An 18,164-nucleotide genomic window follows, 5' to 3' on the forward strand; every position below is an offset into this window, starting at 1 on the left:
TGCGGCTGCTGCGGTGGTTTTCTTTCTCATAGCTGGCATTGGTGCAGTTAAATGCAGTGCTGGTGAAGGTGCAGGCACACGCGGCGTATATATATATATAATATGTATATATATATATAAGTGGTGCATAAGTAGTAGTAATAGTAATAGTAGTAGTAGGTAGTAGTGATGATAGTAGTAGTAGGTTTAGTAGTAGTAGATAAGGTAGTCCATTACAGGCGGACACAGGTTAATGGTAAAATAGTTACCCGGGCCTTGGCGCCGCCAGAGTGATCTCCGCTCGCGGAGGAGGAAGGACTCACCCGGTATCCACCGAGGTTGTTCACCACGCAGGTGAAGGTAGCGTCTCGACCCTGCGGGATCGTTACGTTCTCCAACGGGTATTCGAAGTCTGGCTCGAGCCCCGTCACTGGAACAGTTAAAGCGGTAATTTTATATTAAAGTCTGCGTTGCCCGGCTGCCGTAAACGCGCGCCAGAGACACCGGGAGGTCTCGCGCTCCCACCGCGGCCTCGGAAATTCACTTATATTGCCCGGAACAAAGCGGACCGTCCGTGCGAGGACTCTGTGATACTCGCCGACGCATTCGTTGTTACGTTTCGGAGCACCTTTGTATTAAATGCGTCTCGTTTCCGCAATGGCCAACTTGAACTGTACCGTTCTTGTTTTCCTATTCCGAGAGGGCAGCTAATTTGTTTTCTTCTTTACGTAAACTTGATTGGATTTTGGCGCAAGGTTTGGTTGGATTGTCAGATACATATTGTTTTCATTTACTTTTGAATGGGTTTTTGAGAGTTCGTAATGGATTTTGATTATACGCTTTAACTCGAATTGCACTGTTATTGTTTCCTAGTTCCCAGACGGCAGCTAATTCGTTTCTTCTCATGTAAATTTGATTGGATTCTGGTGAGCTCTGTTTGGATTGTGAAGAGAACGTTTCGTGTGCTATTCTCGTGAAATGTTCGCATTTTCTTTTTGGTGCTTATTGGGTGGTTTTTGTATTACTCGTGTGAAGTAACAGGAAAGAGGAACGAATATTTTGTACGTTTTAATTTAAAATTAAAGAATATTTTATGCATCGAAGTTCAATGGATATCTTTTGCAAATTTCGGGTTGTTGACTGTCAATCTGGAAATCGGTTTTTCGTTATATACTGTTCTTGAAAAATCCTGTTTGCAAAGGACAATCAGCTTTTCAGCTTTAACAATTTTTTTGTGCATGAAGGTATGTTATACAATTGATTAAACCTATTGATACTGTAACAAAGTATGAATTGGGCAGTGATATTTAAATCAAAAGGACAGAAAAATCAAAAATGACAAAACTGCGGCTTCGATCGCGTTTTCAAGTTATTAACGATTGAAATCCGCCAACAGTGGCGCCTGAGTCAGACGTCTGTCTCTGTCTGCCGTGCGGGCGTTATTGTCCGCACTCGTGCTGACCTACCTCACGCGCACCACTATTGACGGATCGTCATAGTTCAGAGAGATTTTGAACGGTCAATAATTTGAAAACGAAGCTGAAACCGCAGTATCGACACTCTCGATTTTAGTTTTATTTTGGTTCGCAAAAAGTTTCTTTGCATTTCATAAAATTCCTATTGGTTACAGTCGAATGCCCTGTATATAGTTCACATGCACATCAAAAGAACTTCGACATTTTTTTAATATTATTTTCAATCACTAATTCTCAAAGATATTCATGTTTGCCGTAGTTATGAAAAATTCAAATAATAACTAATAAACACCACAATCATTCACTTCTTTAAAATTCAAATCATTTTTATGTTACCAATATTTAAATGTCTTAAACATTCATTTATTCAACATTCTACAAATTGGTATAAAATAAATATATAACAAAATTGTATTTAGACGTTCGGATGTAATAAATATAAGTACGCTAACGAAGAATTATAAAGTGCTCTTATTTAATAAATATTATTCATTTTCTATAATAAAAAAGTTCGAATCATATATCTCTTAATGACATCTTTCCTTCCAACACCGTCCTCGTCCCTTAAAATCAGATCTGACCCAGGTATTAAGAGAGTTCGGTTTCTGAACGAGATAACTCGCGTTTATCACATCCAATGGCACTTAGTTTTATGAGATCGCGTTTATCAGATAGAACTCCGCGGTTTATGCATCAGACGAAAAATAGAATTGAATAGTAAGTAGCGGTGCTCCAACGTTTTCAATGGAATGAAACACAGTTTAATAGGGTACTAGATGGTAGTTGGGATGGCTCGGAGGTAGACGAAGTATGTTTGTGTGTGTGTAAGCCATCTTGAATGAATGCGTGTCGGTGTATGTTGTAAAAATGCATAGATAGGAATATACTCTGTGCTGGTTATTATGGTACCGTGATGCATGCTGAAAAAGAAAATGTGAAACGGTATAGTTCGTAAAGTGCTGTGTTAATTCCGATTAATTGAACCATAGAGTGCTGTATCGATCACGAATTTATTCGCCTTTATTCAGATACGTGAAAATTTAATTGCTGGAAGAAATGAAAGAAACAATTGAAAGGTTACGAAACAATGTTCATACAGTACTTCGTAAAATTTTTATTTATAATTTTGTACCGTTTTGCGTTTACACATATTTACAATTTCGAATCAAATTACTCATAAATGAATTTCTTCTTCTGTTGGAATATTATTTACATTTAAAATGCAATTATGAGTAAATGTATCATTGAATGTCTTCTGAAACCTTATATTTATTTTCTATTGTAATTAATATTGCAAACGTGGTTTTATGCACAATAAAAGCTTTAGTTACGAAACAAATTACGAGATGAATATTTTATGGATATTTCATATTTTCAAGCGATTGTACATTTTTGTTTCCTCTGAAAAACGGAGCGAAGTGCAGCGAGAAAAAAATAAAAATAATTAATGAATTATCGACACAGGTAATGATACAATTGTAATTACCTCATTGTTAATTTCAGCAATGAAACGAAGCGCGTCGTTTTGACCGGAAACTGATAAACTCGGAGTCGTATTAAAGGATCCGAGAGAGTGGAAATTAAAGAGATCCAAGGGATTAAAAAGTAAATTGGTGGGAAAGAATGTCCTCTGCAAAAAATGCTCCGCAGATAACATTACTCCGAGTCGCAGAGAAGATAACCGCGTGCATAACTAATGTCCGCGGTTATGGATTAAAGTATCCACTGCGATAATCGTTGCGCTTTTTTCTTTTTTCCTTTCACCGAAATATGCAAGTGAAATTTCAGTCGAATCTCTCGCCCTTCTAAAGTGGAATCGTGTTCTACTTGGCAGGAAATTAACGAGGGTTTAAATATGTTAAGGCTAAAACCGTTCCTGTTGTAACAAAGAGATTGTAGATTTTCTTCAATTACATTTATAGCATGAGAAAGATCCTGGTTAGGTTTGAGAAAGATTGAACCTTTTACAATTTGAACAGTGAGTAGACGTAATAAAATTGTAACACTGTAGCCTTATGAATAATGATCAGGCGATTTTTGTCTATGTATTATTATTCTGTGTATAAATTACATATTTCACGCACTATTTCACAAAAATCGAATCGATAAAGAAATATGCATACTTTATGAAAATTTATTAAAATAAACATAAACAAAAAATAAAGGTACAATCTGTAGTAATTTTATAATAGACAGCAGAAGTATTAAAAAATTAGTTTCGATTTTTACAATGATAGCCATGGAAAATGTTGTTTAAAACAGCTGAGAATATTTTACATTATATATATTTAAATATAAAATTTATTTATTATTTAAAAGCTTATTTTTGTAAATTCGAGTATGCTATAGATGGATAAACTATTGTAGTTTGTATAGCCTATAGTAATATAATATATATCCAATCAGCAATAATAAATTAATACGAGTGAACGATTGATATTGTCTGCGTAATTCAAGATTAAATAAACTGCCATTTTTCGACCGAATAAAATGACTGCTCTTCAATGGAGTGTGTAATTAACTCTGGAAGCACCAACCGAATAATTTATTTTCCGTTCGTGTTTCGGGCAACTGCCTTCCGAAGTTACTGGCACGAGAAACGTTGTCTCCGATCGGTGGGTACTCTCGTTCATTACGTGATTGTTAAACCATGAAGTATCATACAACATGATACAATTACCAGTGATAAATCTGAAATAAATTTCACGTGGAAGGTAAAACGATGTAGACTTAAATTGTTCCTTTATTTCATAACTGTTTGCTGTTACTTTTTAGCGAAACAGATAAATTCATTTCAAAACTCGACCCACTTACGATGCCAATATAATTCAATCAAAAACTTTCTAGCTCTAAACAGAATCAATCTTCAAAGCTGAAACTTGTTTCCACATTTTCTTATGGAAAAAGATTAGAAGTCATGTTAAAGATTTAAAAAGGATAAAAATATACACTTCCAAAATTTTATTCGTAAAACCATAGGAAGTTGATCTTCAATTACAGTGTAGCTCTCACGTTCCCGACCACGATCTACGAGCTAAAGACCTACTTACGCACACGAATAACGCTGTTATATCTTCCATTTTGGAAGAACAAAGACGTATAGTTCCTTTATCCTTTTTTTATGAGACAGAAATACTTTGTTTCACTGTTACTCCAAAATAATCGTTGCAACACTGTAACGGGATCGCGTCACTCGTGTATTAGGTCCTAAGTGCACAGAGACAAGGTGAGACGCCAACTGGTGGCGCTTGACCCAGTAGCTATGGCAATCGCGACGTCTGAGTCCTTTGCATGTCCTTGTTGTTGGTCAAGTCGCACAATAAAGAATGCAAGCGAAACGGCATACGATGAAGTGAGACGTACGAACATGTTTACCGAATCCCAAGGACACGGAGGACCGGCTACCGTTTCCTGAAAAGACCGAAGTGGAGTGTGTGGCTGATTCCCTTTGCCCCTGTACACTTTTAGCTTTTACACTGCGGTCGGGAACATGAGAGCTGTACTGTAAATGCCACATTGCGTCGCCTAATTTAATTTTCGCACGGCGGATGCAGGGTTATTTTGTTCCAATTATATATAATATAAGATGCAAAGTATATACAAAATTTATATGTCAGAATCATGCGAAACATACAGCTACTTTATATACTAATTCCTCTTAATTGTAATAAATATTGTAAATATGTGAACATATTTGTAATATTTTGAACAAATTATAAGATAATCTCAGTGAAGGGAAAATCGAACGCTCGACGTCTGCGTTTCGTCAATCGGTGCCTCCTAAAGGGAAAGTTTCCTTGAAGCTCGGGGCGCAATAAACAGCGAGAGCTACGCTGACAAGAGGGGGTCCTTCGGCTATACAGTGATATCGGCTATACAATATCAGATTAAAAAGAGTAATATTTAAACCAAGATTTTCCATTTTTTTTTAACGCCTGCAAGATACTGTCTTACAAAATATTCCCCTGTGAATACCACGCATAACAAATTTTTGTTATGGGTCACTTTGAACCTGCATTCGCCTGCCGCGTGAGTGTCGAAGCATTCGGCTTCTGAGAGTTGCAAACAAAATAAAGTCAATATTTGCCTTGAATTCAAAGAAAACAGCTCGTGCCGTAGTTGTTCACACCGCATAATATAATTTACATGCGCACTGTGTCTGCAAAATAAGTAAGTTATGTCGGTTACAAGAACATTACAGGGATTTCGTACTCATTTTCCGCGGCAGGAATATTCACCGGAAACTGGAGCATTGATACGTCCCGTAAATCGTATTACAATGAAAAATTAGGAAACGGTTCGCCGTACTCGTAGCAGTACTTGAAACCGACGGTTATGCGATCGCGCGTGTATATATCATGAACGACTCGCTGCGATCTAAAGGTGCGCTCAATAAAATGGCCGACACACGGCGCGTCGTAAAGAAACTGATTCGACGGTAACGGAGAAAGAAATGGAGAGAGAAAGAGGTCAGGGGAGTATTTTTTTATTGGTTTCAAGGAAAAGTGTAGGTGTGGCGAGTGCAAATTTTACCTGACCACGACTGGTTCGCCGCGATACGATGTTACAAGAAATACAATACCGTGGGAAGCATCGTTCGATGGCTGAAATTTTTTATCGAAAGGATTTCAATCCATGAATATTCGACCGTTTTCAGTTCGATATTCATACCGAACGACATATTTCCTCGTGTTTAATGTGTCTACGCTTATCGATGCACAGTGTGCCATTTTAAACATTAGTAACCTAATAAAATCATAGGATCAGACGGTAATTTATGTGAAAGAACAGTTGACAGATTATTAAATATTTTTTAAATTTATAATGCATTCTTAATAATATGTGTATAGCGTTAACCTATAATATATTATAATTTTTATTTTAGTGAGTTTTTAGCGTAAAAATCACTGTAAATTTATTACATTTGATAACTTATGCTTCACCGATAAACTATATTCGAGGAACGCAAATATGACTAAAAGGTTTGGGAAAATTATACTACGTATCATTTATATAACAAGAAAATTGGATTTTGTGTCAGTCATAAATTATATTACTTCATATCAGAAGTAACAACAAAAGTTCCTTTCATGGAGACAATCGTGTTTTTAATCAAATTTTACGTGGTATTTGCATAATTTGGATCAGTCGCAAAGTTTCATTTTATAGGTCTTTTTTTAGAATTTCATTTCGTTCCATATATTTCAATTTCTTTTGTTCATTTGCTATTCGTACCTACACGGCGGTCGAACGATCAAGATTTTAAAGCGAACTCTATAATTCCTCTTTCGCAATTCTTCAAGTTACACGGAAAGTTAACGCAACGGTCGCTTTTTCTTTCTAATTTTTTTTCGAACGAAACTCAATTGATGGAACGAGAGGAAAATAAACGAGAAACGTTTTCTAAAATATCAAATGTCGTTTATGGGAGCGCGGGTCAGCAGTTCATGACAGTTCGCGCGAAGGAACGCAACCATTAAAAACTCTTTCAACTACAAAAATCATTTCCAATATTTTCCGGGGAGGAAAATTCCGATAGATACATAGAGAAGAAAATGTATGTTCCTGTGAATAAACAGTTGCTATCTTTCCTTCGGTTTGCTATCTACGTTACAAATATAAACATTGGACACATTAATCAATGGCTTCTGCAATTTTTTCTTTTAAAATACAGTAGGGATTAATAAAGCTACAAGGTCTAGCGTATTGACAGATATGTGTGCAAATTTAAAGAATATAGAGAGAATATATTTTTCTTGAATTCTTTGTTGACTGTTCCTTGGATTAATATGGTAATTTTTGGTAAGTGTCCAATATTTTAAAGTTTCATATGTCAGATGCAATTACCTAGAATTGTTATAGAAAAGATAAAAGAAGGAAAGGTTACGCTCTGTTTTACAGAAATCAAAATAGTATATTTTTTGAGATTAGAGTATTCTTGGAGAAACGAAGATAATCTTCAATTTTTTTAGACAAAACATCTGTTTCTTTAATACATCATACGAAAACATTTATCAATATAAATTCAGTTGTGTGTAATACAATGGCTATCAAGATCATAAAAAATAAGGAATCAAAGAAGTAGTAGAATATCGTGTAAAATATTCTCATGGTATTTGTTTACTGTATCCCTCATTGCTCATATCAACGAATAACGGTTAACCCGAAATCTGTTGCTATTGGTTTAATTATGCACTTCACTGTATACGAAAATGAATACAAATTATTAGGAATACGATATGTTGATGGTGTAAAGTAGCTATACAGTATGTTCGGCAACAGGTGGCAGAAAATTTAAGGGGTGATCCCTGCGATAATATAAGATGGAAAGTAACAGTAAACAAACTGTTGTTTGGGCTTCGTTTTTAAGTTATAAAATATTAAAAATCTCTCTAAACCGTAACGATCAGCCAATAATGTCGCATGCCGGGCAAATGAGTAGTACGAACGTTGATGTGCTACGGCGCGCTATGCTAGAAACGGAGACTGAAACTTTATTTACGCTATTCGCTGATTATAATTTTTAATAGCTTGAAATTGAAACCGATCTCGTAATATTTTTTACCGTTGATTATCCTTTTATATTATAATAGAAAATCACCTCCTAAGCTTCGTCCCACCTGTTGCTGAACACCCTCTATTATAACGCGTAGATTACGGATCATTACGCAACTATAAAATTTTCTGAGGTTACTGGACAAAATAAAAATTGAATCGAAATTTATTTTACCCTTTTTAGAATTGTAACGAAGTTATAATGCAACGTATATATACCGATTGATACAATTTATGTTGATTTCTTTTTTAACGAAGTTTGGCGTTTTCAGTATACCAGAAGTCAAAATTTGCAGTAACCTTCGTATAATATTAAAGTGAACAGGAAGAAAACCGTTATTTTTAGTCTTAACGGGAAGCTCCATTATTTTATAGAAACATGTAATTATTATTCCAAAATACAATTCTCTTTTCCAGTACAGTTTGCAATGTAATGATCCATTTTTCAAATCTACCTTTCGAATTAATATTTAAAAGTTTACGTACAATAAATCTTTCTGTTTAGTTTGAAAATAATGAATTTCCTTGCAGTCCCCTTAATACAGAGATTCTTCAGTTGCACGATTTCTTTTATGTATGAACTTGGAATATCTAAGAATACGGTTACCAGTAACCTAGATCGAAACCATCATGCTGAACAATTAATACTAAACGTACCGGCACTTTATATAAACCTATTTCTACCGTAATCAGTCAAATAATTGTTTATAAAATAAAGGTAAACAAGTTAGAAGACAAGTTTCTCTTACAATTAATAGAAATATAATCAAAACGAAAGACCAAAAGTGAAAAATCGGTTAATTGGACAATATAAGAATTGATATAAAGTTAAATGGTTAAAAGGAAATGCAAAAGTTTAAATCAAATTTCGATATTGGTCATTTAATTGGTCGCGGTATGTTAACACGTTGACTGCCACGTGATCACCAACGATCAGAACTTCTAAATTGCTTCAGAACAACTACAATAAGAAAGTTAATATCGAATTAAAATATACAGTAATCTAAGTAACTAGATAATAGAGTAACGTAAGGGCTATGATATCAAATCATTAATAATTATTTTCAATACCGTTTATATTTGCTGTGGAAGACTAAGTTGCATACACATGGTCGAAATTCTCATGGTAGCCACGGCAGTGGCCACCGTGTTAACCAGTTTATTCGAGACTCGACCGTTCATCGCAAACAATGGCGTCCTACCACGAATCCGCGGCTAACAATTGCTTTGTCTTCATAATGAAGGAATAACGGGTGAATAAACTACCGCAAAAACAGCAGGGGAGTATTTTCCGCGACGCGATGTTCGAACATTATGGTATGCAAATGTGTCTTCGTTTTACAAGGGTGCAATGCTCGGTCGTGTAACAGCGGGTATTAAAAAGCTTCCTTATGCACTCCGAGCGGCCACTCCTTCTTGTCGGAAGTTCGTAATGAAAATTTCAATGAATCCGGAAACTTTTTGATTGGTCCTGAAGATCCCGCGAGGTATGCAGCAGCATCGCGTTCAACGTTACGAGCTACAAATTCGCGTAGAGCGCGAGCCAGTTGAAAGTTCAAAACTCGAGCAGTTTCGCCGGCGGCGCAGTTGAAGCATACCTGAGGGGCATAGAGGGGGGAAACGGGGTCCAGGTAAAAATTTATTTCGTCAGCGCCCGGCTGTCGTGTTCGCGCGACCGAACGAAAAACGGGCGCGCCACTTCTTGCCCGGCCCGCAATGAACTGTAAATATTTATATTTTCCCGTGCCACGTTTACAGCCACGACGATTATTTATTTCTTTTCCTTCCCCCTCCCAACCCCAACATTGCTTGCTCGCTAGTTTCACGTTCGCTGGAGGAACGAATTATTTGGTGGAAACCAAAGGCGTCACGTTGGTCGGAATTATTTATATTATTAGGGGTGACTCGGAGAGAAGCTTTTTCCTTGAAATTCGAGTTCACGATTTTGTGTACAAAAAATTGTGAAAATGCGTTACTATGATAAATATATATGTATTGATATACTTATAAGAAATTTACAGGTGCATGATTAATCCACCGACGGTAATGTGGACCAGTAAAGGCTTGCCAAAAATGTCATTTTTTTTTATAACAGAATATTGTTTTGAATTTTTATTGTAAAATAATATGAACATTTGGTTAAAGCGTTAATTGTATATTAACCATCGCAGTATCGGCGATTTCAGTGACCGTGCAGACGATCACGCGTGGGTCCATGAAGATCCATAATCAAACTTTGCTAACAGAAACCTTTTGAATGTATATTTTATTACTTTGTTGTTAGAATTTTATTGTTAGAATTTGTTCAGATTTTCATAGAACTCACAGGAATGCAAAATCAAGCCTGATCATAAACGGTCCCTATTATCCGCCGTGTTGGTGAAAAATCATATTATCAGTGGAGGGTAAAGTAAGCAATAGGGTGTTTGTTTCCCAATTAAAATATAGTTCATTATTTACGAGATCAAGACGATATAATTTTCTGTCAGAGCCCAAATTAGATCTGTTCAGATACATTCGTCAATCGTAAGTCCTCCGTATTTAAGACTTCTGCTATACCTGTATGACCGCCATATTTGTTTGACCGATAGGCTACTCGACCGATTTTCAATAGTTCGTAGTAGGACGCAGCCGTCGTTCATGGGCAAAATCGGCACACACGACTCTTGAATTTGAAAAGACTGTCGTCCGACTTTATCTGCGGACATTCGGTTTTTCGCTTCCACTGGAGCCAAATTGTGTACTCCTTCATTGTCTTCGTGAAACCATTTATGCCAGTTATACCATTCAGATATCGATGATGCAATAGTATTATACTATTAATACCCTGCGATATTCAGCTATTGATTTTTCGTAATTCTATGTGGAAAACGGGTAAACTCTTGTTCAGGTTATTAAAATATGAACTCTTTACTTAAATAAAATTTGTTAATAGATTCTAATTATTAATAATTAAAAAAGATTATAATTACTGTTTAAAATTATTAGATTGTATTACTTACAACAATTTGTAAATTTACATAATTAAATATATTTATACACCCGACCCTGGATTTACGCGAAATCCGTTCCATATGGGTTCGTTTTACGCGAACGAAAATCGCGCGAATAGAGACCGTGGATACAAGAGAAAAGAAAATAGTATCGTGATATATATTATATGATTAGGATAATACGTTATTATCGAGTTTATCTTACTGCCAGCATAGAATTGTAAATGGTTAACTTAGTGAAATAATTTTCTTCTCGTGTGTGAAGTACTTTCTTATGAAGCTATTGTTTTATTTTGTCGTGTGAAACGCTGTGTGTATTTGCGTTGTTTTAATGTTGACGATTCTCGTGTTTTCATCAGCGTTTGTGTATTAAGAGGCGGTTGTTCATGTAGGAATGTGTTGTAAATGAGAGTGGGAACTATTCACTAGAAACTCTGTGTGTATTGTTACGGGATTCCTGGACATCGGCTGTTTGTGCAGTTGTCCAAGAACTCCAGTTTATGGTGCTTTGAGTCTGCGTTAGTTGGCTTGTGGTGCAAAAGCTGTAGTGGTTCTTGACTAACTGCATTCGGTCGCAACAAGTACGTAAAGCAGAGAATCAGGATAACAGGTTGAAAAAGTCAGAACTATACTTTTTTAATGTTTTTTAGTTATTGAAAATTCTATTATACAGTTTTCTACACGAGTAAATCAATTGAAACTACAAAGTGTTACGAAAGTATAGCTTCTATTTAAAAACACCGACAAATTCATCTGGATCACAGTACTAACAAATAACAGAAACAATAACTAATAAATAATAGCAATATAAAAATATTATTCATGTAATACTCCTTTTTCCAACAGCATAACTGACGGTTTTCTTTTTTCCTAGAACATTAATTCCATCTTCGTATATTCTTAATATTATTCATTTCTTTTTCCATTTTTATCACAGTTATGTCTATACCCAACACGTCAGTCTGCCAACCGTCAATATGGCATTACCAACATCCATCAAGATTACATACAAAACAAACATTACCCACTTGAAGCAAAGCTTTCAAAAATCTCCAACCTCTAACTTCGCGTTCAGTTCGCCTCGCGTCTTTTTTCGCGACCTTTAGTTAAAAGTCCACAGAAGCAAGGGGAATCGGTGGCATGCTCCAATTCGGCCCTCGAGGGAACATGGTAGCCGAGCCTCAGTGTCTCCAGGATTTGTTAAACATAAAAAACCACCACCGCCGCGCCGAAACGAAATCCTACATCAATGTTCGTACATCTCACTTCATTACATTTCGCGTTCTTTGTCGCGCGACTCGGCCAACACAAGGAAATGCCAAGGACTGAGACGCAACAACATATACGCAAGTGGACGTCTCCCCTTGTCCTTATGCACTTTTAGCTCGTTGTTTACTTCGAACAACACTGACCCCAGCGTCTCCAAGTATCAATAACATTTAAAAGTTACAACTACAGGTCAACTATCAACAATCCTTCATCCTCGCGAAGCGCTCTGCAAACAGGACTCATAAGACAAACCTTGACGCGTCGCGGACAGATATACGGAAAGAACCAATGTTTGCACGGTCTAGGGAAGAAACAGAGACCGATGATATCGAATCGCAGTTTGCATCGGCGGTATCAACAAATATCCCGGGTGCGATGGTGGTGTGGCATGGCGTAACGTTGGACTGACGTGGCGTGGTGTGGCGAAAGTTGAGAGGCGGCAACAGTACCGACTGAATTTTACGAGGATATTTACATGAGGGTAATATTTTATAGAGCACTTAATGCTAGGTCACGTTCCGTCCCTCGGCGGCCACCTATGAATCAAAGTACGCTTTAAAGATTTCTTTCTCATCCCACCTGCGAGCCGGATAAGGAACACGCTGGTACCTCGCGTGGAATATCTTACGCGGTATCTCCGCGCGGTATTCCTTATCTCTCGGGTTTTCTCTACCGCTGTCGCCGTTATCCGGGAACCCTTTCCTGCGACGACGGTTCCGTTTCGCTCGTCGTTTCTCTTTTCAACGGGGCTCGGTTGTCTTTATTCATAATGCATGCACTTGAACTGGAACCGATCCCATCGGAAAGAGGAGCCACTTGAAATTGGAAACGCGGTTGAAACGATCTCGGGCTCCCAGTTGCGTCACGACTGTGCGTGTACCCGCCTGCGTGCCTATGTTATTCTGATTGCGACGATCCTTCGCTGACTGGGAACCGAATTACGGCGCGTTTATACTATCCGTTTAAACATGTAACCTTTCAGTTCAGATAAAGATTCTTGTGGATAATAGGATGGGATCGTTTATACGTAGCGTTTCGTGTCTGCTCAGACATCCAATGGACAGGTGATGGTGGAACGTGCACGAACAATTGTCTAATGTCAGGATATACACTTGGGAGATAGCTTGATATCTAGTGAGATGGTACAGTAGTTTGTTTATCTAAGCTATCTGCATATATGTAGTGTATATGTATAATATAAAGTTTCACCAGCACAAAGTCTTCAGCCAGCCATCCAAAGGAATCGGGAGATCGTTTCTAGTTCAAAATAGAATTAGATTATCGTATTCAGGTGCCATGGAAGGAAACAATGAGGATTCTTAGTTTTCATGATTTCTATGGTCTTGAGATGTCAATAGCAATTTCAGAGCACTATAAAACCTCAAAGTCTGAAAATCGTTTTCCACCTCTTTTAACATAACAGATTAGAACATTCGGATCATATCTCATATTAGCATAAGGATCATCTCTCTACTTCTCAATTTTAAATTAAGCATTATTGATCAATTTTACTTTAAATGCGAGATGAAAATAGGCAGTAATCAATATTGTGCAAATCTCTTAAACTATTCTACCCCGTACTTTACATAATTTCTGACTTCAGATTCCAACTGCAGAAATAATCCTCCGAAACATAGAAATAATCATCCTTAAATGTTGACAAGAAACATCATCTGCAAACTGTTCGGACTTGGCAAATATCTCCGATTCTAAGAATTAACTGCAGCCATGAAATTTAGTACACCAATACCTATCAAAGGAGATTCCGCCAGTGATCAAACAGCCGGCTGTTCGAACAGCTAACAACATCCCCCAACTTTAACAGTATACACTATGCAATTCTCGCGAAAGAGTAGCTCCTAGTCGGAAGCTGCGCATATTAACTGAATTAAATCCAATACGGAATCGAATGCGTCGGGCGGAGCAGCGCTCTCGCTAGGTGAACGTCCGTAAAAACGAAATCCCGGGACGCAGGGGTGTAAATATCGCGGCGGACGGCCGGGCGCGATAAACTCGCGCCTTAATTTCGCGCGGAGGTAGCTCTACCAGGCGAATGGAATTACTCTTGCAATCAATTTAGACAACTCGCCGTGGAACCGGCGCGTAATTGTTAACGCGATTATCCGGAAAGAAGGTCGTAGAGGTTGAAGGAGCGAGAAGAAACGCTCAGAGAGGAAGAGGGTCGAACAGAAACGAAACGAACAAGAAGGAGGATCGCCAAGGTTCATTCCGCGGAAGGAGTCTATGCTTGTTCACGACGTCCCAAAGAAAACTCACTCGCCGTGAGATGCGACACCGTCTCGTTCTTCGATTCACTCCTCCATACCGGAAGTAGCAGCGACACGGCGCCCGATAAGAAATTCTACTTGCAACGAAAGGTAACGAACATTCAATATTAATTTAACAAAATTATCTGTCTCTCGTTTTTCAGAAATCCTTGAATGCTTTGAATTCTTGGATGTTTAGATCACCCAAAAAGGTTTCTGCAGAAATCCATTTTTCCATCGATACCGTGCACGTGGTTAACATATAAAGGAAAATGATAGCGAGTAAGTGACTATTTGAAAAATTATTAGAATATCTCTAAAATTACCGGAAAAGAAATGTAGATTGCACTTTGATCTTGTGATTTTACAATTTTTATTACAGTTGGAATTACCGAGCATAATTCATATTATCATAAACCCTGTTTTATCATATTTTATAAGGTAGAAAACGTTCAATTAAACAACCGTACGCAATTTATTTCAAAGGAACTCTCCATCTCAGCGGGCATCTCAACCGTAGAGCCATCTCACCCGAAATCACCTTATTTGGTATCACAAATTTTACGCTCCGCTATTATCTAGTTATTTACGCGACTGAAACTTTTTATTCGAAATCAATTATCTTACATGGTATAGTTATTTTCTTATAGTTTGGAAGTTGATGGTCACCTGTGACCGTCGTGGTGTGGTAGTCAACGTGTTAACAGCGCGGCGTCGCGTCGCGTCCCGTCGTTTCCGCTCGCGTGGTTTCATCCCCGCGATGTCAGGTCGCGCGAAGAAGACAAAGTAACCGACGCTCGGCGTCGCGTCGCGACGTTGCACTCGAGAATGCTCTCCTCCCACGTTTATTGCCGCCCATCTACACGACCGCTCCGGTTTCTTGCGATCGAGCTATGATGCACTCCTGGGCGAGCAATTAAGGCCGCCCGCGCTGCGGCGTTTGAGCGCGTCGAGAGGAAAAATGTGAGGCCGTTTTCACACGACGACACACGTATTAAACCCCTCGCACTGACGTCAGGCGGTAAGCCGAAAAGAATCGTTAGTATGGAGACAAACTGACGCTGACGCAGGATTCATGGAGCCTACGAGCCGATGCGTGCATTGTAACATGTTTCAACTTGTAGAGGAGGCTTAAGGCTAGTTGTCTTTGACGCCGATTGATGTCCTGGCACTGCTGCTAGTGTGTAGCTATTATTGTCATTACTGAGGACTGATAGGTCTATTATCAGTTTCGTTTTATCGAATCTAATACAGTACGAGAAGATATTGAAATACGTCTGAAAGTAACGATGCATGTAAGCAAAGATGCAAAGACCTGTAATTCTACATTATTACTTACTTAAATAATACAATACGAAATACAAAAGGATTTGTGAAGTGAAATGAAGACATGGTCAGTAAAAATGATCGAGTACCTACTTGAAATGAACTATGTTCATAAAATGTTCCTAAAAAGAACTATATAGCTTTAAAGGTCGCTGGAAGGAGGAAACTTCAATATACAAGACTATCGTAGACGTAGACTACTAAGGTAGAAGTGTTTGAATATTTAAATTCCTATTTGTTTTACGGAGCTATAACAACTTCAAATTTCGATAATCTTTTATTAACTGGCCTAATACCTTTGCCCGGCAGCGTTTATCATAAAACCTGGGCTCACATGCATCACAACATGTTTGAACATGTGTAAGAGGATTTACAGTAAACGTAAACTCACTGAAGCGGCATGATATCAGGATCATTTTGGATTTTGTTAGTTTAAATACATGTATACTCTCGATGTGTCTGTTAGACGCGTATCGCGATACACGTATCGTAATGAGAAAGCGGTCTTAACGCGGCCGCGTTCCGCGTTAACACAGCTACGCTCCTCCCGACGTTTCGACCGGAGGGAACGCGGCCAGTTCTTCTCGGCCCGTTACCCGGCCGCATTATTAATTCCATAGAAACGGGAAACCGGCGCAACCGTGTAATTGTTTCCTTGATTAATGAATCTTTTTCCGCGGTTTAGGCGAGCCGCGACCTCTCCTCCGCGCGGATTCGGACTGCGGAAAAGCGGAGGTGCACGCTGCTCCTATTCGAGCTGTCTCCACCTGATTTTGATAAATTCGATGCTAGTGTCACCGCCCGCACAATGGATTACTGTTTCAACGAACAGCTTTGTCGCGTTCGCCGCGCGGTTACTTGCTGTCGGGGTGGAGACCTTGTTGGTTTTGAAAGACGTCATGGGAACGCGCGGTGTTACTCGGTTTGACCGTGCGGATGAGTATATTTTTCGAGGATTCTGAGATATTTCTTTGGGAATTGAGATATTTATGACGTTTTTGGATCAAACGAATAATGCTTTTCGGTTGTATATTCTAAGAATGATTTGTCTGTTTAATCGTGTTTGAATCAAGGATTAATAAATGCGGGATAGTTATCCCGAATTCCAACTGTAATTTAAATTTATGACTGAAACGATGTTTAATGAAAAGATCGCAATTACGACTGCGAGTTGCATTATTCTATACGATTAAGAAGTTTTAGTGGATTCTAAATTTGCTACCAAAGGAAATAAAAAATGCATTATGAACTGAACAATTATTGCAACACTTCTACTCTAATTAGGTATTCAAAGAACAGTATGTGTTACTTATTCAAACGTTTCTTGTTCTTCTGATTAAATGAATGCTGATATAAAGAAACTATTAAAATTAATGCATTATGCAATCAAAGACGTATTTGTAGATCAATGAAGTCAACGAAGTTTGAATCTCGATAGTATACGTATATCGAGGAACCGCGAATAAACAAACCCGTAACGATCGCAGTAATTTCGTACAAAAATCTACAAAACAACAATCCTGTCAATCCTGTCTCTCTAGTCACTGTAACTACTGCCACAAGCCGTCAACTCTCTATGCAAATCATAAAAAGCCGCTCAAGTCGATAGTTTCGTTTCCCTAATCACCGACAACTATCGTGTAACCGTTTTCAATTCGGTGAACAACTTCCTTCACTGAAATGCGGTAGCCGAGTAGCGCGAGCCGCGAGTTACGACGTTGTTAACAAGTTCGCGATTACGGTGTCAGTAAACCCCAGGAGTTGATGATAGGTGATACTCAATGAAATTTCAGCCCTATCCAGATCGTTCATTAAATTCGAGGCGAGATTGCTCCGACCTTCAGTAAGATCCGCGGGCACCAGTAATCCAGAATAATATATTTACTGCGGTAATTGCAGCCTTAAGCGCGAATTATTGTAGCCGGCGGCCAACAGGCGCAGGTGATTACTTGTGTACGAGGTAATATGAATATTAACGCTTCGCCGCACACAGTTCTATTTACATACATGTATACGTTTATGATCCGAGCCGCGACCTACACGTGAATTCTTACGTTTGGGTATGGTATATGGGCCTCGCGTTGAATATTCTAGGCCAGTGGTTCTTAACCTGTGGTCCGCGGACACCCAGGGGGCCGCGAAGTTGTTTCTGGGAGTTCACAAGCCATATGAATACGCAAGTGATGAAAGCTCAATATCCGGTATGTATTCATCATTTAAATTATACTATTTTTATTATAATCTTATGATAATATAATGTATAAAATATTATGAATTTGAAAGATTAATTTTAATAAATT

The 18,164-nt window shown here is 38.1% G+C and overlaps 1 protein-coding gene across 1 annotated transcript in view; it reads right to left on the reverse strand.

Annotated features, from left to right (window-relative positions):
- Window positions 1-18,164, reverse strand: part of LOC116431668 (lachesin) — a 139,372-nt gene that overhangs the window by 58,767 nt on the left and 62,441 nt on the right. The window contains exon 2 of the mRNA XM_031987426.2: window positions 249-409. Within this exon, the coding sequence (XP_031843286.1) occupies window positions 249-409 (161 nt within the window). The remainder of the gene's footprint in view (window positions 1-248; window positions 410-18,164) is intronic.

Source organism: Nomia melanderi, chromosome 6, assembly GCF_051020985.1.
Source record: "Nomia melanderi isolate GNS246 chromosome 6, iyNomMela1, whole genome shotgun sequence".
Taxonomy (NCBI): Eukaryota; Metazoa; Arthropoda; class Insecta; order Hymenoptera; family Halictidae; genus Nomia; species Nomia melanderi.